At 38.6% G+C, this 26,340-nt stretch overlaps 1 protein-coding gene across 3 annotated transcripts; it reads right to left on the reverse strand.

Annotated features, from left to right (window-relative positions):
• Positions 1-108: 108 nt before the first annotated feature.
• Positions 109-24,776, reverse strand: LOC135585912 (uncharacterized). 3 transcript variants are annotated; one of them, XM_065142126.1, is made up of 13 exons: positions 24,531-24,776; positions 23,544-23,648; positions 23,318-23,461; positions 22,997-23,113; positions 21,141-21,251; positions 20,311-20,373; positions 20,103-20,229; positions 18,830-18,912; positions 18,530-18,746; positions 1,934-2,061; positions 1,493-1,567; positions 1,242-1,362; positions 109-443 (listed from the first exon to the last, which is right to left on the reverse strand). In XM_065142126.1, the coding sequence occupies exons 1-13, from the start codon at positions 24,654-24,656 to the stop codon at positions 343-345; spliced, it is 1,518 nt and encodes a 505-aa protein (XP_064998198.1). In that variant the 5' UTR covers positions 24,657-24,776; the 3' UTR covers positions 109-342. The 3 variants fall into 3 exon arrangements, with proteins under 3 accessions (XP_064998198.1, XP_064998197.1, XP_064998199.1); XM_065142125.1 differs by having other exon boundaries at positions 109-1,362; XM_065142127.1 differs by lacking the exon at positions 109-443 and having other exon boundaries at positions 1,214-1,349.
• Between the last annotated feature and the right edge of the window lie 1,564 nt (positions 24,777-26,340).

The following is a 26,340-nucleotide window of genomic DNA, read 5'->3' on the forward strand; positions in this document are numbered from 1 at the left end:
GACTTGCAGGTTTCAAACAGAAGAAAACAAGAAAATATGGAAATTTATTAGGCTGACATCATCTGAAGTTTCAGCCATGGTCTAGCTAAAATCCTCGACAAGATAATGTTACAAAACAATGAATATAAGCATATTAAATTTCAAAATAGAACTAAAGTTTTAGTACAGATTATTATGCTTCATTACATTCTGGCCACTCAAACAGAGGCCGGAAGGGGAAAAAATTCTGACGTCCTGAGTTATTACTCAGAATATAACAAAGAAAGCATGTGACTGATTCCAAACAAGTAGGACAGGCTACAGCCCCTCTTAACTAGAGGCTTCAGTAAAGCACTAAATAAGCTATGACAACAATGCTAATTCTCGGAAGACTTCTCCTCGGTGTTCAAAGTTTCTGAAGTCATCAAAACTAGCACATCCTGGACTCAAAAGAATTGTATCACCTAAACATAACACAAATATTTGATCAGCTTCTCTTAAGAATCTAACCAAACATAGAAGCTTTGATGGAATAGAAAATATAAAACAGCATATAACCAAACATGCAGCCCCTGAAAAAGTTAAAATTTATCATAAGTATACTGTCATGTGATCTTAATAATAAATACAGCAAAGTGATTTATGTGCATTGGTTACCATTCAGCAAAAAACAATGGATACAATGATGCATCACAATGAAGGAAAGATTTCATAGAATATTTAGAAAGCTAAGCAAGGTTTGTTTTACTCTGAAAGACAAGTCAAAAGGACTGTCAGTAAACTAATACTAGTTACGGACAAAGTAGGCTAGATCATTCCACTTTTACAAACCGTGCCCTTTTTTCATTAGATGTGTGTGTCTACAACAGCAAATCATAAGGTCCCAACTATATGGGGTCTGCTACATGAATGTTGTCCACAACATTCAAACTCTTTTTACAGTTTTTTTAGGGTTTCTATATCTAAAACCCAAAGCCCCAAGAGCATGTGGCAACTGAAATATCCAGACTACAGCTAATTCTCTGAAGATAAAAATTTGGACTTACTTGTAAAACCAATGAAAAATTGCATTGCAAAGGAGAATTGCTATAAAAGATAAATATTTCTTAGTTCCAACAGCAACAAGAAAAAATAGGAAGACGGAAGCTCCTACTTGCACCTAAATCTTTTAATAGGAAGGAAAAAAGCAAAATGTCCAAAACTAGACAACTTTGGTTCCTGATAAAGACTACAAGTATGCTTCAAAGAGAAAAAAGCCAAACCATATGTTGCCATGTTTTTGGCAATATCCACAGCTTGTTTAAGATTCATGGCTCTGACACAAGGAACTTCTAGACCACCATCACAGAGTGTTTTCTGGATCATTGCACCTGATGATCCAAACTAAAAAAAATCCATGATATTGTTGGTTAACAAACCTATCATCAGAAATTTAATTTATAAAGTAAGAAAAGTATAAACTAGTGGATCTAGTCATATAAGCACAACCAGCTTCAACTAGAAAATATCTTACCGTGATAACACCTTTGTGGTGTTTAAGATCGTCTATTAGTTGTTCAAAACCATTGGATTCTCGATCATTCAAAGCCTAGAAAAGCACATAAGCATGACAAGTAAGACATATAATGCCATATGATTTCCCTTCTTAAAAATTTGTAACTTAATTAAAGATGTAGACATCAAGTATAAGCAACTGAATCCAACAGCCACCATTAAGAAACTTTAAGACTGTACTGACATGACAATTTATACATAGGCAAGTCCATATTCTAAAAACACCTATAATGTTTACAATATCAATGTTATCATAGGGATATGGTGATACTCAAGAACTCATGTACCTCCCAACATTTAAAAAACTTACAAAGAAAGAAAAAAATATCTAAAAGCCATTATGATTAAAAACGTTCTGTTGAAAACACATGTTATGAGTTGAAGGTCAAACTAAAGTTACCTTTGCAACACCACCAAGAAGAACAACAGCATTATGTTCTTTTAAACCCTTTAATCCTGTCAAGGTTGATTCAACATTTGTTGCCTTGCTGTCATCCACCCATGTTATTCCATGTGCATCTATGCAAACTGTATTTAGCAAATCCATCAAAACTTGCAAATAATATAAAACCATGTCCAGGAATAAATCAAATCCAGAACAACCATGAACAAAGTAATATATATTTTTTCTGAGTGAACAGGAGTGACATCTTCAGAAGAAAATTTATTTTGACCAACAATTCCCTTGAAATAATTTGTAAAAAGAGGTGTAAGATAATTCAAACAGTTAATCACATAGTATTCAGGTAAAGCAGGCCCCAAACTTATGCAAGATAGCAATAATGTTTATCATTTGAGCAAGACCCCACATTTTAAATTTGAGTGTCAACTCAATCCTATGATGATCTGTCTATAGTTCATTGGTTTTCTTACCTCAAGCAAATTGAAATTCTTGTCTTTGATGTCATTGAACTACAATGACACAGGAGTATCTAATTTGGTACAATTTGCTCATAAGGACCTTGCTGATGATATAGTATTTTTTTCAGCCAATAATGTTGCCTCAATCTTCAACTCAGGCTACTCAAATATGACAGCTCATCAGCATATTCCCTACACAAAGTTAAAACTATTTCAATATGCTTTTCTTCATAACCAAGGAATGCTTTAAAGGAGTTGGTTTGCAGCTGTAAAACACTTAATTTAGAAATTCCCTATGCATGAAGGGTTGTTTCATGCAAGGTTCGCAATACCGTACCGTACCGGTATTTCGACCTGGGCTCGGTACCGGTACGGTACGGTGTACCGAGCGGTACACCCAAGTGTACCGAGCACTGTAGCACTTCTATAGTGCGGACCGGTACCGGGCGGTCCGCGTACCGCTGGCCTATCGGACCGGTACGTACCGCCCGTACCGGGCGGTACGTTTCGGTATGGCAGACACTGGTTTCATGCACTAGTACTTATTTTGGTGTTTAGGGCTTAGAAAGGACTTTAGAAACTGATGATATTTTGGCAGAAGCTCTCTTGGAGTTCTCTTAAAAACTTTGTATCTCTTGGATACTTCCTTGAATGGTGAGTCTTTTATTTTCAGTTTTGTATCTTTGTTTAATTTTCTTGGGGTGGTTAATTCTCTGTATCCCTTTGTGATTTTAAACTTGGTGGTGAGCTGTTTTTTTTTCGATCTTATTGAAGTATTATCCTGAGTTCGTACATTTTCTATCTGAAAAACTATACCATCAGTTTTCTTTCGAAATCTATTCTACTTTACCCACATTCTGCATCACACCAGTATCAGTTTGGTATCAGAGCTAAAGGTTAGTGTAACACCCTTGATTAGTCCCACATCGAAAGTGGACAAGATTAAGATTAGCTTATAAGGGTCTGATGAGTGTACTACTATCAACTTCAGCTTAAGCATTTTGGTCAGTGGATTAGACCAAACGAAGTTGATAGGCTAGTTAGCTCATCAGGCTCGGATCATTATATTTGGTATCAGAGCCGACCTAGCATTTGGGCATAGTGAGGGGGCTCGAGTAGGAAAGGGCTACCCGTAGACGGAGTCAGAGGACTCGTCACGGCGTGGAGCCACTACTGGGCTACGCCTCACATGCACTATGTTAGGGTCTGATCTGGGTTATGTTGGGGCTTGACGAGGACGTCAAGCCTTTGAGTGGGGGTGATTGTAACACCCTTGATTAGTCCCACATCGAAAGTGGACAAGATTAAGATTAGCTTATAAGGGTCTGATGAGTGTACTACTATCAACTTCAGCTTAAGCATTTTGGTCAGTGGATTAGACCAAACGAAGTTGATAGGCTAGTTAGCTCATCAGGCTCGGATCATTATATTAAAAATGTAATCAAATCAAATATTTGAGATTGAGATTTAAATTTTGTTTTCCTTACTTGCTATCATAATTTAGGAAATCTTAATCTACTTCCTTGTTTGTTGATATGAATTAAGGAAATAACTATTAAGTATTCCAAATATGATGATATCATATTTGTTAGTATATTAAATGGAAATAATTTATATTAAATAAATACGAAAATTAAATTTTATTTCCCTTAATAGAGGCTCACCACCTCCTATTTAAAGGGGAGGGATTTCTCTCTTTCGTTCCTTACCTAGTCGAGCCTGACAACGGGAGGAACGAGGAGTTACACCCTGTTGACAAGAGAACGAGGAGTTACACCCTATTGACAAGAGGTAGGTTTCCCTACATTTCTTAAAAGTTTTAGCTTTTATTTTGATTCTTTAAATGTTGAAAGTTTTATAGTTTGAAAAATGTTTATCAATTCTTTAAATGTCAAATTTTTTTTATATTAAAATAATCAATTAAAGTTTTCATAATATTCTTTGACCCATGATTAAGGTTTTTATTGTAGAATTAAATATGTAAAAAAAAAATATGTTTTATATGATATATTTTATGTATTACAGTTTATCTTCAATCTTTTTTGGATTAAAATCTTGTTAGACTAGAATATGTTATCTAAAATCCCTTTTTTTATATTCTTTGATCTGAAATTTAAAATATATTATTCTGAATGATTTAAAATATGACTAGAATATGTTAAAATTTTATGTGTTGAAAACATGATTTTTATTTGAATTTAGAAAGCTATTTCATTGTGTTAAAACTTATCTCCTAGTCCCTCTTTAATGTCTTGTGATTTCTAGTCAAATTGAGAATGTTATTTCTTTGTATTAAAGCATTTCTCCTCATCTATCTTTTAATGCATTATTATGTTTTCATTTATGTTGTTAATGAGTATATGCTATGACTAGTCCATGGGCCAAGGTTGGGCCAGTTTTATGTAATGCATGCTCAATCATGTATAATGCACATGACCAGTAGATGGACTGGCTCAATCTAGTCCAATATTATTGTTGAACTTGAGCCCAAATATTGATTGAATTAAACTAGACTTGATTAGTCTAGATCAATTCAGGGTGATTCCGAATTGATTGACTTATTCAAGTTAGTTTAACCTAAATTGAACTTAATCTAGTCTAAATTATACTAGTCTAGGGTGGTTCCAGACCAGTTAAATAAGGATTAGAGATCAGTTCAGTTAGGCTCTAGTAAATCGAGTTCAATAGAATCGATTAAACTAGAGTTCAAGTCAATTGAGGGTTAATTTATATTATTTGATATTGATGATTTTTGAAAGAGATGTTTTAAATATGTTATTTCATCCCGAAATAGATATGACCAGTGTGAGATTATATTCCTGCCGAGAGCAGGTAGGGCGATTCCCTTCGGGGATTAGCGGGCCGTCAGACGTGGCGGCTGGACAGTTCCTCCCTCCGCTGTTGGGAGGAACGTGTCCTCACTTTGGCGGGTGTGGGACACCACTCCATCCGCTGTTGGGAGTGTGATATGAGTTTGTCTCCATCCGCTGTTGGGAGAACACAAACTCATCCCGTAGGATAAAGCCTCTCCATCCGCTGTTGGGAGAGTGCTCCTTCGGGTATTTGATATACGCCAATGGGATGATTGATTGAATTTTGGTCATGTATTCATCTTGATTTGACTTTTGGGGTTCCTACTCAGCGTTGCTGAATTTTCTTTGTTTTTGATTTTCAGAGCAACCTCCCTCTAGTACTAAGTCGGATTCTAGTGGAGAGCGGACCTTCCTCTACCGCTAGGTAGAGCCACTTGGATGACTCTTGAAGTTAACATCACTATATTTACTTTTCTATTTGTAATTTGATGAATAAATGAATTGTAATAAATGGTTATAGATGATGAATAAAGTGATGTTTATTTATTTGGCCTGTGTGAAAAAAAAAAAAAAAAAAAAAATCCAGGATGTGACAATTTTTATGGTATCAGAGCCATGGTCTAGGGCCTGTAGGTGTATTAGGTCCCTTGATTGACTCTAACCGATGATTGTCTTTAACATATTATAGGAGTAATGGAGCCAATTCCAGAGATTAGTGGTCCTGTCACTCGGGGAGCTCATGGTCGCAATGCTATTGGTCTACGCACTCGGAGAGGTGTTCAAACAAATAATAACTTGGAAGCTCCACGCATCGTAGAGCAAACCCAGTCCTCCCGTACACCTGTCACTAATTATGGGCCAGCTTCTCCGACTTCGCAGAATGCCCCTCATGCCCCAGCACCCGTCAATGCTCAAGATGACGTACACGGAGTCCTCAATGCTATTAGAGGATACTTTGAGCGTCAGGAGGAACGAGATGAAATTCCACGGGGTAGGAATAATACTTTAGATCACTTTAAGAGATTGGGACCACCAATTTTTGAGGGCAAGCCAGACCCAATCTTTGCTGAACGTTGGATTCGTCAAGTGGAAAAGACATTCGAAGCTATCGAATGTAGGGAAAATCAGAAAGTGCCTTTCGCTTCTTTCATTTTGGAAGGGAAGGCAGACACTTGGTGGACCTCAAAAAGGAGGATGTTAGAGGCTGGAGGTAATGTGGTAACTTGGGAACATTTTAAAGATGCATTTTATGAGCAGTTCTTTCCTGATTCAGTTCGCTTTGAGAAACAACAAGAGTTCCTTAGCATCCACCAAGGAAATAGAACTGTAATGGAATATGATCATCATTTCACTGAGTTGGCTCAGTTCTCTCCACATATTGCTTTTAATGAAAGTCAAAGAGCTCGTCATTTTGAGAGGGGACTTCGATCATCAATTAGAAAGTATGTTGCAGTACTGATTTTACCAACATATGCTGAAGTGTTAAATCGAGCTTTGGTAGTAGAGAAATTGGATAATGAATTACAGCAAGCAAAGGATCGAAAGCGACCTTTTAGTGCTGCACCATTTACGTATGGGGGATCACATTCTGGACCCTCAAAGAAAGGAAAAGGCAAACAGTTCGGGCATCAACAAGCAGGAGCTCCTAGCAATCAAGTTGTTATAAGATGTTATTTCTGTGGGAAGACAGATCATGTTTCCACCTCATGCCCCATGGGACAACGCGTATGTTTTTATTGTCAACAACCGGGGCACATGTCGAAGGATTGCCCACGGAAGCAATATCAACGCCGAGCTCCACCCCAAACAACTGGACAACAACAGCTACGACCCAGAGAGGAAGGACAGGCAAGAGTCTATGCACTGACTCATCAAGATGCTGAAGCCTCGGGATCTATTATTAAAGGTATCATCACACTCTGTGGTATGCCAGCATCTGTGCTTATTGATTCTGGTTCTACGCATTCTTTTATATCACCTTGTTTTGCTATGAAACTGCATAAGAATCGTGAGACAATGAATAATGCATTAATGGTAGTAACACCGGTTGGAAACTCTTTGATAGTTGATCAGATATATAGAAACTGTGTTATTACTATTGAAAGTCACGATTTGCTAGTAGATCTTATTCTATTAGAATTTCAAGATTTCGACGCTATCTTGGGTATGGACTGGCTTTCCGCATACCATGCAAGTGTAGATTGTTTTCGGAAGACTGTTACTTTCTCACCTCTAGATCAACCACCTTTCAAGTTCATTGGGATTCAAGAAAAGTTCCCTTCTATTATTTCAGCCTTGAGTGCTACCCAACTATTACTGAAGGGATGTCAAGGATACTTGGCCTTTATTTCTAGAGAAGAATCTAAGAAGCTAGTATTAAAGGACATCCCCATTGTACGGGATTTTCCAGATGTTTTTCCTGAAGATCTACTTGCACTGCCACCAAATAGACAGATTGAATTTACAATTGATCTTCTACCTGGTACTGCACCTATTTCTAAACCTCCATATAGAATGGCACCAATTGAGTTGGAGGAGTTAAAGAAACAGATCCAAGAGCTTTTGGACAAGGGTTTTATTCGACCTAGTGTATCACCTTGGGGTGCCCCTGTCCTATTTGTGAAGAAGAAAGATGGATCTATGCGACTATGCATTGATTATAGACAACTCAACCAAGTGACCATAAAGAATAAATATCCTCTTCCTCGAATAGATGACCTGTTTGATCAACTTCAAGGTACTCAGGTATACTCAAAGATTGATTTGAGATCCGGGTATCATCAACTAAAGATAAGGGAAGGAGACATACAGAAAACTGCCTTTAGAACAAGATATGGTCATTATGAATTCTTAGTAATGCCTTTTGGACTCACAAATGCACCAGCTGCCTTCATGGATCTCATGAATAGAGTGTTCCACCCTTATCTCGATAAATTTGTAATTGTGTTTATTGATGATATCTTGATCTACTCCAAAAGCATAGCAGAGCATGAACACCATCTTAAGACAGTTCTGGAAGTCCTAAGGCGAGAGAAACTATATGCCAAGTTAAGTAAATGTAACTTTTGGCTCAATGAAATTATGTTTCTCGGTCATGTAATTTCGAGCATTGGCATATCTGTTGACCCTCACAAGATTGAAGCTGTGATAAAATGGAAGCAGCCTTCTAATGTTTCAGAGATTAGAAGCTTCTTGGGTTTGGCTGGATACTATAGAAGATTCGTAGAAGATTGGTATCAGAGCCGACCTAGCATTTGGGCATGGTGAGGGGGCTCAAGTAGGAAAGGGCTACTCGTAGACGGAGTCAGAGGACTCGTCACGACGTGGAGCCACCATTGGGCTACGCCTCACATGCACTATGCTAGGGTTTGATCTGGGTTATGTTGGGGCTTGACGAGGACGTCAAGCCTTTGAGTGGGGGTGATTGTAACACCCTTGATTAGTCCCACATCGAAAGTGGACAAGATTAAGATTAGCTTATAAGGGTCTGATGAGTGTACTACTATCAACTTCAGCTTAAGCATTTTGGTCAGTGGATTAGACCAAACGAAGTTGATAGGCTAGTTAGCTCATCAGGCTCGGATCATTATAGTTAGAGATCATAGTGAGGCGGAATAGAAAAGATATAGTTGGTAAAGGTAGTTGCCATGAAGATGATGCTGAGTCATTGAGGCTGCAGCTACGAAGATTGCTACGTAGTTTACAAGAAGAAAATGAAATAATCGAAGAACTTCAAAGTAGACACAACCAGCATGAAAATGATGTCCATGAATTTACTTCTGATGATTATACACCTCCTCATCCAAGGGAGTCGAGAAGATTTCGGACAAGGCATGGAGTCCAAGACGAGTGGCAGAAAAAATACAACCCAAGATTGGATATTCCAGAGTTTGAAGATAAAATTAATGTTGATGACTTTATTGATTGGCTTAATACAGTAGAAATAATTTTCATTTTTCAAGAACCATCATAACAAAAGGTAAAATTTGTGACACTTAAACTTAGACGGAATGCATCTTTTTAGTGGAAAAATATGAAGAAACAAAGAGAACGTGAGAGGAAGAGTAAGATCGTGACATGGGAAAAAATGAAAAGGGAGTTGAAGATAAAATATTTACTTAACAATTATCGACAAGAGATATTTCTCAAAATCCATGATTTTAAGCAAAAAGATCTTAGTGTGGAAGAGTACATAGCAGAATTCGATAACCTAATGTTAAAAGGAGAGCTTATGGAACCAGAAGAGCAAACCATTACAAGATTCTTAGGAGGTCTGAAGTATAAGATTGCTAAAGTTGTTCAACTGCAATCATATTGGTCTTTAAATGATGTGAGCAAGCTGGCATTAAAAGTTAAAAAGCAATAGAAATTTGAAATGAGTTCTCGATACGGTTCAAAAGAAGGCTATACAAAAGGAGGAAGTTCCAAGCCTACTTTACAAAGCAAGGTGATATCGAAGGTGCAAAAAAAGGGTGAAGAATCTGTTGGGAGCAAAAAAAACCTAATTCTTCTACCCCAAGTGGCCGAAAATGCTTCAAATGTCATGGTTTTTGGTATATTGCTTCAAATTGTCGAAATAGGAGGATTGTAACTTTGGTTGAAGATCATAGTGATGGAGGAGTAGATGAAGCCGACGACGAACCAAAATATGATGAAGATAAGGAAGAGGTTACTTATGCAGATCATGATTTGTCTATTGTATTGCAATGTAGCTTACAAGTATCTTATGTGGCCGAGGATAAAAGTTGGGTGAGAAAAAACATGTATCACACTAAATGCACTTCTCTTGGCAAGGTGTGCTTGGTGATCATCGATAGCGGCAGCTTTAAGAATGTGGTATCTTTGAAGATGATGAAGAAGCTAAAGTTAGACACAATCCCTCATCCACATCCATACCAATTATGTTGGTTGCAAAAAGAAAATGACATCAAGGTAACTAAAAGATATTTAGTTTCGTTTTCTATTAGCAAGTATTATAAAGATGAAGTATGGTGTGATGTTGCTCCTATGGACGCTTGTCATTTGCTGTTGAGAAGACCTTGGCATTATGATAGAAGGGTGTTGTATGATGGCTACAAACATACTTATTCTTTTAAGATGAATAAAAAGAAGATTATCTTAGCTCCACTACAATCTTCCGAAATCAGTGCACTAAAGAAGGAAGTTAGTGCTTTTATGTCCTATGGCGAATGCAAAGGTGAATTAGACAAGGGTGGTCATGTTATGGCTCTAGTAGTAGTAGAGGAAAATGAATAACACAAGGAGACACCAACAATCATGAAACAAATCCTGGAGAAGTTTAAAGATGTTATACTGGAAGAGATTCCACATGGCCTTCCACCTTTGAGAGACATCCAGCATCATATGGATCTTATTCAAAGGGCTATTCTACCTAACAAGACCGCCTACAGAATAAGTCCCAAGGAGCATGGAGAACTTCAAAGACAAGTGGACGAGTTGATGGAAAAGGGATTGATTCGGGAAAGCATGAATCCTTGTGCAGTTCCAACCTTGTTGATGCCTAAGAATGATGGTTCTTGGAGAATGTGTGTGGACAGTCGCACCATCAACAAAATCACAATGGACTATCGTTTTCCTATTCAAAGGTTAGATGATTTACTTGATCAATTGTGTGGTGCTTATATTTTCTCTAAAATTGATTTGAGGAGTGGTTTTCACCAAATAAGAATGAGGCTTGGAGATGAGTGGAAAACAACATTTAAAACTAGAGAATGCTTATATGAATGGTTGGTTATGCCATTTAGGCTATCTAATACTCCTAGCACTTTCATGAGATTTATGAATCACATACTTGAGCCATGCATTAGAATATTTGTTGTAGTTTACTTTAACGGTATATTGGTGTCTAGCAAGAGCGAAGAGGAGCATATGAATCATCTGAAAGAGATCTTTCTTATTTTGAGGTAGAAAAAACTTTATGCTAATCTAAAGCAGTATGATTTCTTTACTTCTAGTGTTGTGTTTTTGGGATATGTTGTTTCAAAAGATAGAATCATGATGGATCAAAGTAAGGTAGAAGCTATTCTCAATTGGCCAACACCTGCTTCATTGTATGATGTGAGGAGTTTCCATGGCTTAACTTCCTTTTACAGAAGATTCATCAAGAGTTTCAGCTCTATTGTCGCTCCAATCACCGAATGTCTAATATGTGATAAATTCAAATGGATTAGTGAGGCTAATGATGCTTTTGAGCTTTTAAAAAGAAAGGTGACCGAAGCTCCTATCTTAGTTTTACCAAATTTTGACAATGTGTTTGAGGTTGAATATGATGCATCTAATGTGGGAATTGGTGTTGTTTTGAGTCAAGACAGAAAGCCTATTGCATTATTTAGTGAAAAACTAAATGATACGAGAAAGAAATATTCTACCTATGACAAGGAGTTTTATGTCACTTATCGAGCTTTATCTCATTGGAGTCAATATCTTCTTGTCAAGCCATTTGTCCTATATTCTTATCATGAGGCATTAAAGTTCTTTAATCACCAACACAAGCTAAACAAGAGGCATGCAGCTTGGGTAGAGTTTTTGCAATCTTATAACTTTACAATTAAGCATAAATCTGGTGTTCAAAATGTAGTTGCTGACGCATTGAGCAGAAAGTATTTTTTATTATCAGCAATGAAAGCCAAAGTGGTTGGATTTAAAACATTCAAATATCTTTATGAGAACAATATGGATTTCGGCTCAATATGGTAGAATTGTAAATTATGTTCCTTTCAACAATTTTCTATCTTTGATGATTTTCTTTTTCGAGCTAATGTTTTATGTGTTCCATCTTGTTCTTTGAGACAAGTAATTCTAGCTAAAGCTCACGGTGGTGTTTTTGGTGGATATTTCGATAAAGACAAGACTAGCTCTTGTTCAATAAAACTTTTATTGGCCTAAGATGTTTAGAGATGTGGAGAGACATGTAAAGCAATACCGAGTGTATCATTTGGCAAAAACAAAAAGTCAAAATTCTGGATTGTACACTCCATTGTCTGTGTCAAATGCTCCATGGGAGAAAGTGAGTCTTAATTTCGTTTTGGGACTACCAAGAACTCAAAGGAACAAGAATTCTATCACGGTTGTTATTGACAGATTTTCAAAAATGTCTCACTTTGTTCCCTGCAATAAATTGAATAATGCATCTCATATTGTTGATTTGTATTTTAAGGAGATTATTAAATTGCATGGTATTCTAAGAACTATAGTGTCTGATCGAGATTCAAAATTTCTTAGTCATTTTTGGATAACTCTTTGGAGGAAGATGAGTACTTCTGTGAATTTCAGCAGCTCGCATCATCCACAAACCAATGTGTCACGGACAAACTTCGAAACTGGATGTTTGATGTAATGCTTATGTATGTCCGTGTCTTTTCGTATGTTCATGCTTTGCCTAACATGTAGAGGGACAACCGAAGGTTTAATAGTCCCATTTTAGTTGGGTTTGGTGGTCGTTTTAGGCTCGTAAATAAAGGTTATGTCATGTGGACACTTATGAGAGATTTTCGATCTATAGTGGACCATTTTACCCTTTGTTGTGCAACTGTTTAGAGCTTGTAAAGTCTATTTGTAATTTGCATTGTCTATGAAGTGTTTTCGAAAATGTTTGATTGTGGATCCCGAATGAGGCGTTTTCTCTAACCCGTTCTCTCGTTTGTGGATCCTAAGGGACATGAGAGGCTTCGGGGAGGCTGACCTTTGCGGACGGACATGCAAGGGTGCCGCACGACTTAGGCAAAACCAGCTAAGTCCGTGACAAATGGTATTAGAGCGGGACAAGCACTCATAGAAACACTTAGCATGCAAACGTGGGGGACCTAGCGGGGCTGTGTTGAGGGCAGTCAGCACACGCATGACCTTTTGGGAGAAAACGGGCATGGAGATGCAAGGAAAAGGAGTCGCTCGGAGGAGTGGGCATTTGAGATTGGCATTCAGAGGAATGGCCAACCCTTCGCACAAGAGGCACCACGAGAACAGGCAAGCTTGAAAGAATGCGGAGCGCACAAAGGTTGGGATGGGTGAGTTTGAGCTACGGCTCAACGTTGACAACTAGACTTGATGGTGCTCAAGGCAAGCGAGGCGCTTAGTAAAAGATGAGACCATGCAAGGTGGAATGAATTGCTCAGCGACCGAAAGAGTTGTGCAATGCTCACAGAGGTGAGGGGAATTGCTAACTCAAAGAATTTGGTACTCATGCATGAGCTTGTATGTGGACAACGGAATGTTCACGGCCATCCCAAGGCGACCAAAACTCAACGCCATGGAGCATTGAAACTTTCTCTTCGGCATGTGAAGGATACGTCCGTAGGAGGCTAAAGTGTGCAATGAGTTCAGTATGTTGCTAGGCCTTGAGTGGTGCAGCGGGGGCTGTATTGATGTGAAGTCACAATCTAGCAAGTGCGTTTGCAGGAGGTAGAACAATGCACAGTTTGTTCAGCAAATCGGAGTAGTCCAAGGGGATGGTGGACTCCGAAACGAAGAGAGATGTTGCTCCAACGGGATAAGTCCCGGCTCTCCAAAGGGAGAATCATGTGGAACGAACCTCACATGTTGAGGAGTACCTCAACAAACAACAACTCCACGAAGCTCAATGGACTGAGCGAGCGGCGAGGAGTCGTCGCATGATCTCGCTCGAGAGAATATATTGGTGGATGCATTGCGAGATCAAGTGGGGGAGCGATCCAAAGCAACACAAATGAAGGCAAACTTAGAGTCGATATGGAGATCGGACTCGAGGGAGAGCTGACCCGTGGAATGGTGGGCAGGAAGGCCACCATCAACTCAATGCAAAAACGAGGAGCGGAGCAACTTGGGTGTAACTTGGCGAAGTACCCAAGCCGCATAAAGGGAGCCAACTTAGAAGATGGAACATGGAGTAGAGGCACAGTGCTTTCCTTGGACAATGGTCAAGGACATGAACTCTTGCAGAGGCAAGAGCAGGATCATGTTGTTCTATGGGTCCTTCATTCTATCGGAGCAGACTCATCTTACATGATGCCAAAGACGAAGGGAGCTTCTAGGCACATACACTTTATCTCGGAAAAGCATTTGATGGAGGAACTAAGGCAACTCAAGTTGCGGAGGCGAAGTTGGGTTTAGAAGGCCTTGGCACGGGGCAAGAGGACGCGGAGGCGGGTACTCTTAAAGAATATGCCACAGTGTTGTCATTCAAGTTGCCATGAAGGAAGCAGTGCGCAACGAAAATTGTGTTGGTAGGGGCAGAGGCCCAGGATCCAGACAATGGTGCACTAATTGCAGCGAAGTCGGGGGACTTCGGGAGCTACTAGGTGACGGACTGTCCTAGAGCGGTGCTTCATCTAGGTGTGACCCAAGGGTGGGTGGATGAAGATCGATTGCCAAATGAGCGAACAAAATCGAAGGCGGAAGAGACCCTGCGATGTATTGGCAGAGGCCACACATGGAGGGATCACAATTCGAGTTCATCCCACAAGGATCAGAATGCAATGGAGATGTCACCAGGAGGCGACATGATACAGCGGATCATGGTGGAACAGTTCGTGGCAATGCGATACACATGAATGAGTCCTGTGAGGGACTAGATCATATAGAGGTATGATCGGGAGCTTCTAGAAGCTCCACTTCGGTGAACAACACGACAGCAAGAAGGGCTATGGATTCAAGGAGTGAAGGCCATGGTAGCACAGAGGTGGGTCTTCCATACGTGCATCGGATTTTGCATCGGATGGAAGCCTTGGTCATCAATATATGGGGGCTGTGTTTCACCAAGGAAAAAGTTAGAATGCAAGTACCAGTAAGTCCTATGCGAGGGACTTAATCATGCAGAGATATGATCGAAGCAGCTGGAGAGTTGGACTGCTCCAGAGCCCATATTTGCTTAAGGGAGCCCAACAAGTCAGAGGACAAGGTCGAGTAAGCGAATGTTGCTACTAAGGAAGCTAAGGAGAACAGAATCGGTGCAAATCCTACAACGTGATGGCAGAGGCCATGCATGAAAGTTGCAGTCTGTCTTTCCATCGACCAAAGGGAGCTGTTTGGAAAACACAGAGGTGTTGAAGCAAGGGGTCGAAAGGGGCGAGGAAGCAATGACGAGTCCCGAGGGACTTAGCTACCCAAAATCAAGCATCAGTTAGAATGGAGGTGGACTCAGAGGAGTGCCACAGAGACATATCTACTGATCGGGAAGAAAAGGGACGCAAATGCGAGGCGACGGATAGTAGGGCCATGGGCATGGTAGCGCCATGGTACTGCAGAGGCGGGACTTCCGTGAAAGTCATTGATCCCTTACTCTCATGGAGGGAGAGCGCTTGGTCGTGAAAGGGGCCGAGGAGGTGGAGCATGCAGAGGCAAACTCCAAGTACCGAGACAGAGCTGAAGGGTAGAGGCCAAGGAACTTCGTAAGACCAGTGTCAACGAGCTTCTCATCAAGATAGCCGAAAGTGAAGGACTTCGGGTCATGAAAGAGTGCACGACCAAGGAACGAAGTAGGCAGTACGCGGTGCTGTACCTTTGCTACTCAGTGGAGTAGGCGACAGGGTTGATGGAGAAGACGGTACAATCCCAGAGGCGACCAAATCTATTAGAGAATTACTCTAAGTTGGGGTGAAAACTTCTTGCATTCCAGAAGTTCGATGGCATTGAGAAGGTGAATCACAGTAGCTAACTCAACGCAAGGAGTGCAAACACTTCAAGTGCTTCAGAAGTGTGAGCAAAGAGCAGGCAAAGGTCATTAACCAGCTCGATGCATGAAGTACAACCTCGAGGAGGCGGGCGAAGTCAAGTAACCTTTGCCTTCTCAACCCTTAAGAGAATGGGCGAAACCGAGTACCCCAATTCTCTTATCTATCCAGCAGAGGAGCTCTGCACAAGTTCAAAGACCCTTCGAAGATAATGGAAGACAATAGTTGTCAAATCCTCACCAACGGTGATCAGTGCTACTGAGAGTAGATTGTCCGCTTCATTTCCCAACGAAATGCTAATCGAAAGTGAAAGTGATGCGAACCTACTTGGAAGTGACAACTAAGTGAAAGAAGAGTTATGGACAAATTTTATGGAGGAAAGACCCAAAACTTCAGAAGTTTGCGAGACGATGCTCGTTAAAGCTCCAACAAGCATCCACCCAGTTCAAGCAGCATGAGGCATTTGAGAGACTAGCGCAGTAAGGATGGTCTTTTCCTTCATCTGGAGGATCCGCAGGAACCAACAGGGATCAACACAACTCAGCCAACCCCACACTAGAGTCAGAGTCATTGGCGAGTTGAAGCAGTATGGCGGATCAAAGGTTCGACTACTCAAAAACAGCAACGGAGAGCAGCTGGGAGCCAGGAGGCGAATTGCAGCTAGAGCAAAAGATTGAAGACTCAGCAAAGGCAAGGAGTTGCAGTGTCGGCAAAGGCTTCGACGAGGACGTCGAAGGAGTAAGTGGGGGAGAATGTCACGGACAAACTTCGAAACAGGATGTTTGATGTAATGCTTATGTATGTCCGTGTCTTTTCGTATGTTCATGCTTTGCCTAACATGGAGAGGGACAGCCGAAGGCTTAATAGTCTCATTTTAGTTGGGTTTGGTGGTCGTTTTAGGCTTGTAAATAAAGGTTGTGTCATATGGACACTTGTGAGAGATTTTCGGTCTGTAGTGGACCATTTTGCCCTTTGTTGTGCAACTGTCCAGAGCTTATAAAGTCTGTTTGTAATTTGCATTATCTATGAAGTGTTTTCAGAAATGTTTGCTTGTGGATCCCGAATGAGGCATTTTCTCTAACCCGTTCTCTCTTTTGTGGGTCCTAAGGGACATGGGAGGCTTCGGGGAGACTGACCTTTGCGGACGGATACGCAAGTGTACCGCACGACTTAGGCAAAACCAGCTAAGTCTGTGACAAATGGGCAAACTGAGATAACGAACAGAAGCTTGGAAAATTTGCTTAAAAGCTATGTTGGCAAGAATATTAAGCAGTGGGATCAAATTCTTCCATAAATTGAGTTTGCCTACAATCGTTCTATGCATCATAGTATTGGTAAGAGTCCTTTTTAGGTTATTTATGGTGCTAATCCTACTGGTCCTTTAGACTTCGTCTCTTATTCGACAACTAAGCAATTTAGTGGAGATGTTAATGAGAGAGTAAAGCAGATAAAGAAACTACATGAGGGTGTTAAAGCAAATATAGAAAAGCAAAATAAGAGGTACATGAAAGCTGCCAACAAACACAGAAAACATATGGAGTTTAATATTGGTGATTTGGTCTGGATTCATCTAAGGAATGAGAGGTTTCCATCGGGCAAATTTAGAAAATTGAAACCAAAGGCTGATGGTCCATTCAAAGTGCTTAAGAGAATTGGCAAAAACGCTTATAAGGTTGAGCTACTTGAAGATTATGGAGTGTCCCCAACATTTAATGTTGTTGATTTAAGTCTTTTACACAATTATGTTAACGAAACAAACAAGGACTTGAGGACAAGCCTTTTTCAACCAGGGGAGATTGACACGGGAGTGTCTAATTTGCTACAATCTGCTCATAAGGACCTAGCTGATGATATGCTATTTTTTTCAGCCAACAATGTTGCCTCATAATCTTCAACTCAGCCCACTAAAATATGACAACTTATCAGCATATTTCCTGCACAAAGTTAAAGCTATTTCAAGGTACTTTTCTTCATGACCAAGGAATGCTTTAAAGAAATTGGTTTGCAACTGTAAAACACTTAATTTTGAAATTCCCTATGCACGAAGGGTTGTTTCATGCACTAGTACTTATTTTGGTATTTAGGGCTTAGAAAGGACTTTAAAAACTGATTATATTTTGGCAGAAACTCTCTTGGAGTTCTTTCTAAAACTCTGTGTCTCTTGGATGCTTCCTTGAGTGGTGAGTCTTTTATTTTCAGTTTTGTATCCTTGTTTAATTTCCTTGGGGTGGTGAACTCTCTGTATCCCTTTGTGATTTTAAACTTGGTGGTGAGCTATTTTTTTTCGATCTTATTAAGTATTATCCTGAGTTCGTACATTTTCTATCTGAAAAATTGTATCATCAGTTTTCTTTCGAAATCTATTCTACTTTACCCCTATTCTGCATCACACCGGTATCATACATCAAAATATGACTTTTCTTAATAGAAGCAATTCAGTATTCTACACTGGTTTTGTGAAATTATATCATTTCCAGGGAACCTCAAAGTTAGTAATCCCATTGCTTGTTAGCGGAGCATCAAATCATCATGAAGTTGAACCTGTTATTAACAGAAATGTAAGTGTACTAAGAGAGTGTGAGAGAACCTAATGGTAGTTAAGTACAAATTTCATTATTGAACAAAGCCCCACCATGTTAAAGAATTTAGCAAACTAACCTACTTGCATCCGATGTGGCAGAATACTGAGAATACCCACTGTGGATTTAATGAAGTCACAATCAATTCCAACATCCAACCCAAGAACTGAAAATGCAGCCACAGCTGCATTACTATGATTGTGGGCCCCTATTGCCTTTAGATCTCCTAGTTGTAGATGTGTCACAATCCCAGTTGTAGGAAAGCTAAATGTGGCGACCTTTGACCCAAAATCAGTCTTCAAAACAAAACACAAAGTCAAAGACTATAAGTAAAAAAAACATTTAAAAGACCAAACAGAACCAGAGAACTCAAGATTACCTTAATGCCTGGGTTTCCTTCAATCCAAGCTAGATTGCACTTATCAGTATATTTGCTGTAAGCTTCCTCCACGTATTGATTTCCTATCATGAGAGTCAAATCTTAAGAATACAGAAAGCAATGGGATATTAAAATGAAACAAGGTGATAGGATATTGAATTTAAAGTTCACTTCCTCTTATTATCCGGTTTTCCGGAACATGTTTGATTTTTGGTTTTTATTTTCAACATCTAACTACATATGGATCCCATATCTTAGTTTCCTTTATAGTCTGATGCATTTAACTCAAACATTTTGCTCTACCAATTAGCCTGATATCAATTTCCCATGTTTGTTCCTGATGCCTAACTACAGCACCATTTCCAAAAGAGATGCATGCTAAAAAAATTTAAATAACAGTTACCAGAAAATTACATGCATCACTTATGTATTTAAGTCATGTCAATGATCAGGTGAAAAACATAACAAAGCAGTCAAAGCCAAAATGGAAAGCAAATTCAACTTTAAATAGAATACACCACGTATTACATTAATGTTGAGAGAAGACATAGCAAATGGACTTTACCCTTGTCCCTTGCATTGTTGTTACTACTGAATTTGAAGATCATGGGATCTCCAACTCAAGGAATTAATGATATTAGTCAAGTCATGGTGTCATCATACTTCACATTGTGTTCAGGAGATTACTGTAGTAAGCAGTAATATGCAAGGTGCACTAATTTATTTGCTCTTTGAGGAGTTGATTAAAGAGTATGCAAAGGGCATCTCTGTAACAGAACAATGGGGTAGCTACATAGAATCCAAATGCAGCACCATTAAGAGAAGAGTCAGTAACTTAACAACTATACTTAACCCCTCATGCACTAAATTTTTAAGAAACATATGCATCTGCAGTTCTCAGTCTATCTTCATAGCATAATCCTAGAAGTAATTGTTTTCAGTTCTCAGTCATATATGACAGCAAGTACATGAGATGTGTTAGCTATCAGAGCAGATAACCAAAATGAAAATAATAGTGCATATCAGAATAATTAGAACACTTGCATACTTCCTAGACACTAGAATTATTCCTACATGAAATAAATGAATCAAGGCTGATGATAAACTAAATATTTCAGCATCAATAAAATTGTCAACATGAATTTTCTAAACCAACAATTGCTTCACTATTCTCATGTTGATGTGTTATAACACTTCAATTTCGACCAACAAACGCAATGTAAATATCTTGATCTCAATATAGACACATATCTAAAACTTTGTAGAAATGTACCAACGGGGAGGATCGCAAGCTTGTTATGCTTCAAATGAGAAAACAAACGGCATTTTGTTTCAGCATAATTCTTCAACGTCTTGTGCCTCTCTAGATGATCAGGAGTGAGATTTAGAAAGACTGCAACCTTAAAAGATAATTGAGATTAATCAATCAATAATTTGCTAATTGGATGCTATATAGAAAAAAACAAACAAATCAAACTTACTGATGGGGAGAAGTATTTGGTTGGAATTTCTAGCTGGTAGCTACTGACCTCCACCACAGCAACCTAAGACAACAAAATTAGATGTCATTAACACATAAATCTAATTGAGATGATCACAAAAAGCCTCACCAATGTTGTAAGTATAGAGGTTATAAGATAATAAAGGTCGAATTATGGATATTATGCCACATGTGAAATGCTAGAAGTTTATTACTTGTGCTGCTTATGTCCTACCATTATCAAAATTGCAAAAGGTACTTCACTTTTTTATGCTTATCACATACCCTAGTCCATCTTTGCAATTGATAAAAAGACATATAAGCAGAGAGTTAAGACTATCTTTTGCATTAAATTTATCAAGGAATAATGATACTGCCAAAAGATGCATACATAGAGTATTTTAGTATCATTTATCAACAAACTATTCTGTCAAAAAAGAAAATGTTAGCACATGCATTAGCTAAAACAAATCAAACAGTTGTGCACGTAATCCAACCAAGCAATGGTGAGACGACTGCAGCGGGATTGCTTATTAAGGTGCATAGCCCAAGAGCATTACAAGCCTCATTTTGACAATATATATCACAACTGTGATGTCCAACGTCATTAAATTTGTCCAACAAAGAATACTTGAATCTATACCATCCTAGCAATTTTATCTTGAATAAATCAACCACCCATGATTACTATGGTAGAGAATAACATCTTTCAATGACCAGGCAACTGATCCAGAATTAACATAATTCGCGTAATTCTTATTTTGAAAGCGTGAAATCTTGAAGAAAGAAAATAAACATGTATTCCATTGACAGAGAGATAATCAGATTTGCCTGAATCATATCCTCAATGGAATTTGCATGCAAACAGAGGAAGGCAGCATCTGAGAGTGGCTTTCCAAGGTTCCCTCCAACAAAGATTTCAATGCCAAAATGATGAAGCATCTGTATCCAATAAAGGTAGAAAGTAATCAAATGCAGCCAGTTTCCACCTATGTCATCCAAAACAAACTTTGATTAGTGGTAATAAACTCAGTAAAATAAATATTAACACCAAGGTAGAAAGTAACAAATGCAGCCAGTTTCCACCTATGTCATCCAAAACAAATTTTGATTAGTGGTGATAAACTCAGTAAAATAAATATTAACACCAATAACCTGCATGATGCATGTTCTAAACTATCTTTTAGAACATGAAAAATCACATGGATAATTTCTGTCAGGTCTGAATTAGGAATTAAATGGGTCTGAATTACTATGTTAACATTAAGTCCAACATACCAGGTCTGCTTCAGATAGGTCCACAACAGGTTTTGTTACATCTTGTTCTATGTTGTTTTTTGTTAATAAAATGTAAAGTAGCTACTTTTTTATATGTTTGTAGAAATCTCAGGGTCAAACCATGACAAATACAGGTAGATTGAGAAAATCAAGACTGATTAAATACATTGATTGTATCCATTTATTATTTTTAGTCAAAATTTGGATCAAATTAGGTCATGTTTAGTTTGTCAAGAAAAAAAAATTCAGTTGGAAAAGGCAGCATCCGAAGACTGGGGATTGTGTACAGAGCAGGTCTGGCTGTTTTATCAATAATTGTTCAGATTTTTCCTACCTGAACCTGACCCGAAGCAGGTTTGCTGACAAACCTCAAATTAACCAGTCAAAATTAAAAAAATTGATTTACAATGTGGTGTGGGAAACTTAAAGTGCCACTAGTAGGACTCCTCTCTAGTTCAATGTCTTAAAAATGTATATCTATCAAAAGATAACATGCTAGAATTCTCAATTGCTTGTTCAGAATGATAACAGGAAAAAATCATAAACTTTATCAAGGTCTCATTCCAGTTATACACAGTGATTGAAAGAGGCGCTCGGGCGCTCGCCTAGGCGCTCGGGCGAGGCGAGGCCCGAGCGCCTCGCTAATGTCCCAGGCGACGCGTTTCAAACAGGCGCCGCCTGGGCGCTCGCCCGAGCCTAGGCGCTGGGCGCTTCGGGCGAGCGCCTAGGTAAACCAAGTGACCGAACCAGGATTTTAGGTCTGGTTCGGTCCTGGTTCGGTTGTTAGTTGGTTCAATCGAACCAACTAAACCGATATAACTCTTACCCAACCCTAACCCGCGGCCGCTGCCGCTTCCGATCTCGCTGCTCGTCGCTCCTGCTCCCGCTGCTGCTGCTCGTCGTTGTCGCTGCTCGCGCCTCCCGCGAGCCCTCCCGCTGCTCGCGCCTCCCGCGAGCCTTCCCGCTGCTAATAGATTAATAATATATTATTTTGATTTTAATGTTGTTAATTTTTATTTTGATGTAAAATTTTATTGTTTTGAATTTTGAAACTTTTTATTAATGTGACATTGTGATTTTGTATCTTAGATTTTCTTAATTTAATAGCATATTTTTATTTAAAATTTTAAATAATTATATTTATTAACTATATTATATATTTTTATATTTTAGCGCCTCGCTTCGCTCGAGCGAGCGCCTAGCGCCTCGGGCGTTTTTGGACCTTGGCGCCTTTTGGCGCCTAGCGCTTTTTAAATCACTGGTTATATTAAAACCGATGGCCAAGGTAGATCAAAAAGGCAGAGATAACTTTAGCCATAATAATTAATTTGATAACAATGCCACAGGAAGTTGTCTAGGGAGAAAGCCTAGGTGTAACTCCTAAGTACAGAAAAAAAATATCAAGTTACCTGTCCAGCAAAAGTAGTGACGGTGGATTTTCCATTTGTTCCTGTCACTGCTAAAATCTTCATGCTCTGAGGCAATGCTTCAGCTGCAAAGTCCAGTTCAGACATCACTAGCTTTCCCTGCAGTTAGTGACAACATAACTAGTTTTGTTTTGCCATATGTCAAAGTTCTTTCATGAAATACAATATAAATATAAAAAGCTATTGAGCCATTATATCTGAGCCCTGAACTACTCAGTGAACACTTTCATTGACTTCTATCTCTAGGTAGACGGGGTATAGAAGAAACCAAGAGGTAGGAAAGGGTTGGCCAATGGAACTTACAGAATGCAGCAAAGAGGAAAGGTCATACTCCTGGAGGGGAACCCCAGGAGATACAACTATTCTATCTGCATTAGCAAGGTGCATGTTGTCACAATAACCAAGCATGGTTTGCAAATCAGCATATTCCACAAACTGAGGATCTCTCTGAAATCATGGATGTCTGTGATTAGATTAAAGACAAAAATGAATACAAAATAATTTTGACATGATCAATATGATAACAAACCTCCAGAGGAACCATTTGCTCATTTTTATCGATCGCAAGAACAGAAGCACCTCTAGAAAGTGCAAGCTTAACCGCAGCTCTCCCAGAAACACCTAGGCCTACAACCTGCCAAACTAGGATAACATCAACTCAATGAAGTGTGGTAATGCTGTAAGAAGCCTTAAGGCAGACCCGCAAGTTAAGCAGCAACACATAATTTAAACTATGCGAGTTTGCAGCATTTAAGATAATCTAAAACAGTTTCTCATGTAAAGTAAAGCAGTAAACAACATAAATGGTGACACTCTAGGCTTTCAGTTCTTCAATCTGATACATGTAGTGCATTAGGTATTTTTCTCTAAAACTTCCACCAAAATTGCAAACGTGATATTCCATAAACAAGGATAGACCTCTACTGAACAATTTTAACGGGAAAATTCACATAAATGTCCCACCAAAATCAATGAATTGCGTGTGTTTTACCCCATAAACAAGGATAGACCTCGACTGAACAATATTCCATAGGCAAAATCACATGCAAAACCCAGGAAACTCAATGAATTGCATTCATGCTCTTCCATTAACAAGACCATCCCATGTCTTCTCTCCCTTGTTCGAGCAAATTCTCCAATACCATCCAAAATGGAAAAGAAATTATTAGTAATGGAACACCCTGTTGAAGCAAGCCCTAAGTCTCTCTAAATGAAAATTGGTAAAAAAATTCAAAACTTTTCACTTATTTCGTCGGTTGTGATTCGTCAAATGTAAGTATGCTTGAGATTCTAAACAGAAGGTTTAAAAGGAAAAGGACATTCGACTGTGAACATATTGACATTTGGTAGAGTGGACTATGAAAGTACCTTGAGGAACTCGATCCAACATCTGTTGATCAGTACAAAGATTTTCTATTCTTGGATTTGTTGTCACCTCTAAGGGAAAAGATCGACAGAAACTACAAGAACAAGATATTTCCAGAGGAGGAGGAGGAGGAGAGTGAGGAAGACTGACCGCAACTCTCTGGCCCTTGAGATCCTCGATGGAGCACTGAATCCTACGAAAAAGTGTATAAGGAAAAGACTTGAGAGAGCTCGGAGGCTTAGGACGAAGGCCAATAGAGGCCGCGAGAGCCGCCATTTCGACGGGATTTGGAGAGCAACGCGAGCAGCCGTTTCACTTCTCGGAGGCGATCAACCAATTGCAAGTGTGGAGGTTGGCTCTTCCCATCGCGAAACGATCTTGGACAGCGGGAAACGAGAAACGGGATCTCTTGTGAGTGGAGTGAAGGCATTTCTTGTCTTTCTACTGCAAAAATTGCTTCTAATGTTTTAAAAAATTGTAAATTTTATTTTATATATTTAGTCACATATGAACATTGGGAAGTTTTATAACCAATTTAGATAGAATCATGGAAATGGTGAAAAAGAAAATTTCGTAAGAAAAGGTGATTTTCCTAAAATGCCTCCTTTTTCATTTTTTTTTTAAAAGGCCTCCTGTTTTATTTTTTTAAATGATATCCCAAAATACCCTCGTATACTACCCTCATATCAGTTTCAAAAATATCATCCTCATCTTTTTTGGAGTCATCTTATGATCCGTCCATACTATGACTTATTATAGTGTTTTAGTCATCACAATAAAAATATTATAAAAATTATTTGAAAACATTATAAATAATAATATAAATGGATTCACAATCGAACTTCTCAGTCTAAAAATTTGATTTTATAACAGTGTCTACGAGCAATCAGAAAGACATAATAAAATATTATTTATAATTTTTTTAATAGTACTATAATATTTTTAGTACCTTAATAAAAATATTATAACGCTATTGAAAACACTGTAACTAAACAAATAGAATCGAAACATACCAAAAACCATTTGATAAAACCGAGATTCAAATATATATTTATAATAATTTAAAATATCATCGTATAAATATAAATTAAAAATGACCTACTTAGTGTTTTGATCATCAAAATAAAATTACTATAAAATTTATTTTAAAATATTATACATGATTCAAATAGGCTCTTTATAGGGAAATCTATATGTGACATTATGCGTAACGGAAGAACTGAAAACAAAAATCCTAAATTTTCGAAAAGGTGTTCATCGTCGAGCGAAGATTAGTACACAAAACTCGCAACATAAAAAACCACGTATGAGATAGTTATGTTACCTAGGAAGATCGTATATCCCTGAATCCTTATAGATCTATTAGAGATTATAAAGGAAGCCAAGCATCCTCCTCTCTAGTGGTGATTCACATAATAATGTTAGGATCAAGAGCACTAAGAGGGGGGGGCATCAATTAGTACAGTGGATAACTTTCGACGATTTAAAACGACGTTCATACGATAAAAACACTTTCGATGAAAAACTAATTTCGAAAAGTTCTTCAACTTAAGATTAAGTGAAGTACAGTTGAAGAAAAAACAATTGAGGCAATTTGCAGTTAAGATAGAGAGTAGAATGTAAATGCAAACTGAGATTTAGAGTGGTTCGGTCAATCTTGACCTATATCTACTTTTGGCTTCCTCCTCCGATGAGGTCACCGACGTCCACTAGAGGCTTTCCTTCAATAGGCGAAGGCCAACCACCCTTTTATAGCTTTCCTCTTTTTGATAGGAGACAACCCTTACAGATTTTCACTCCACTCTTGAATGATCAAAACTTAGATAAAAAGAGGGAGAAGAACTTTTGGCCTTTACAACACTTTTGAGCTCTCAAATTCTCATAATAAGATTAAGATTTTCGGTGACCTTTCATGCAAGAAAGGGTGGGGTTTATATAGGCTCCAACTAGTTCGAATTTG

The sequence above is a fragment of the Musa acuminata genome, chromosome BXJ3-3 (assembly GCF_036884655.1).
Source record: "Musa acuminata AAA Group cultivar baxijiao chromosome BXJ3-3, Cavendish_Baxijiao_AAA, whole genome shotgun sequence".
In the NCBI taxonomy this organism is placed as follows: Eukaryota; Viridiplantae; Streptophyta; class Magnoliopsida; order Zingiberales; family Musaceae; genus Musa; species Musa acuminata.

Excerpts from the sequence above, each read along its gene's own strand:
- LOC135585912 (XM_065142125.1), bottom strand. The coding sequence starts at position 24,656 with ATGGCGGCTCTCGCGGCCTCTATTGGCCTTCGTCCTAAGCCTCCGAGC. Across the intron at positions 23,462-23,543 it reads AGCAAATGGTTCCTCTGGAG|AGAGATCCTCAGTTTGTGGA; the intron begins GTTTGTTATCAT and ends CCATGATTTCAG. Across the intron at positions 23,114-23,317 it reads TTTCCTCTTTGCTGCATTCT|GGAAAGCTAGTGATGTCTGA; the intron begins GTAAGTTCCATT and ends CACTAACTGCAG.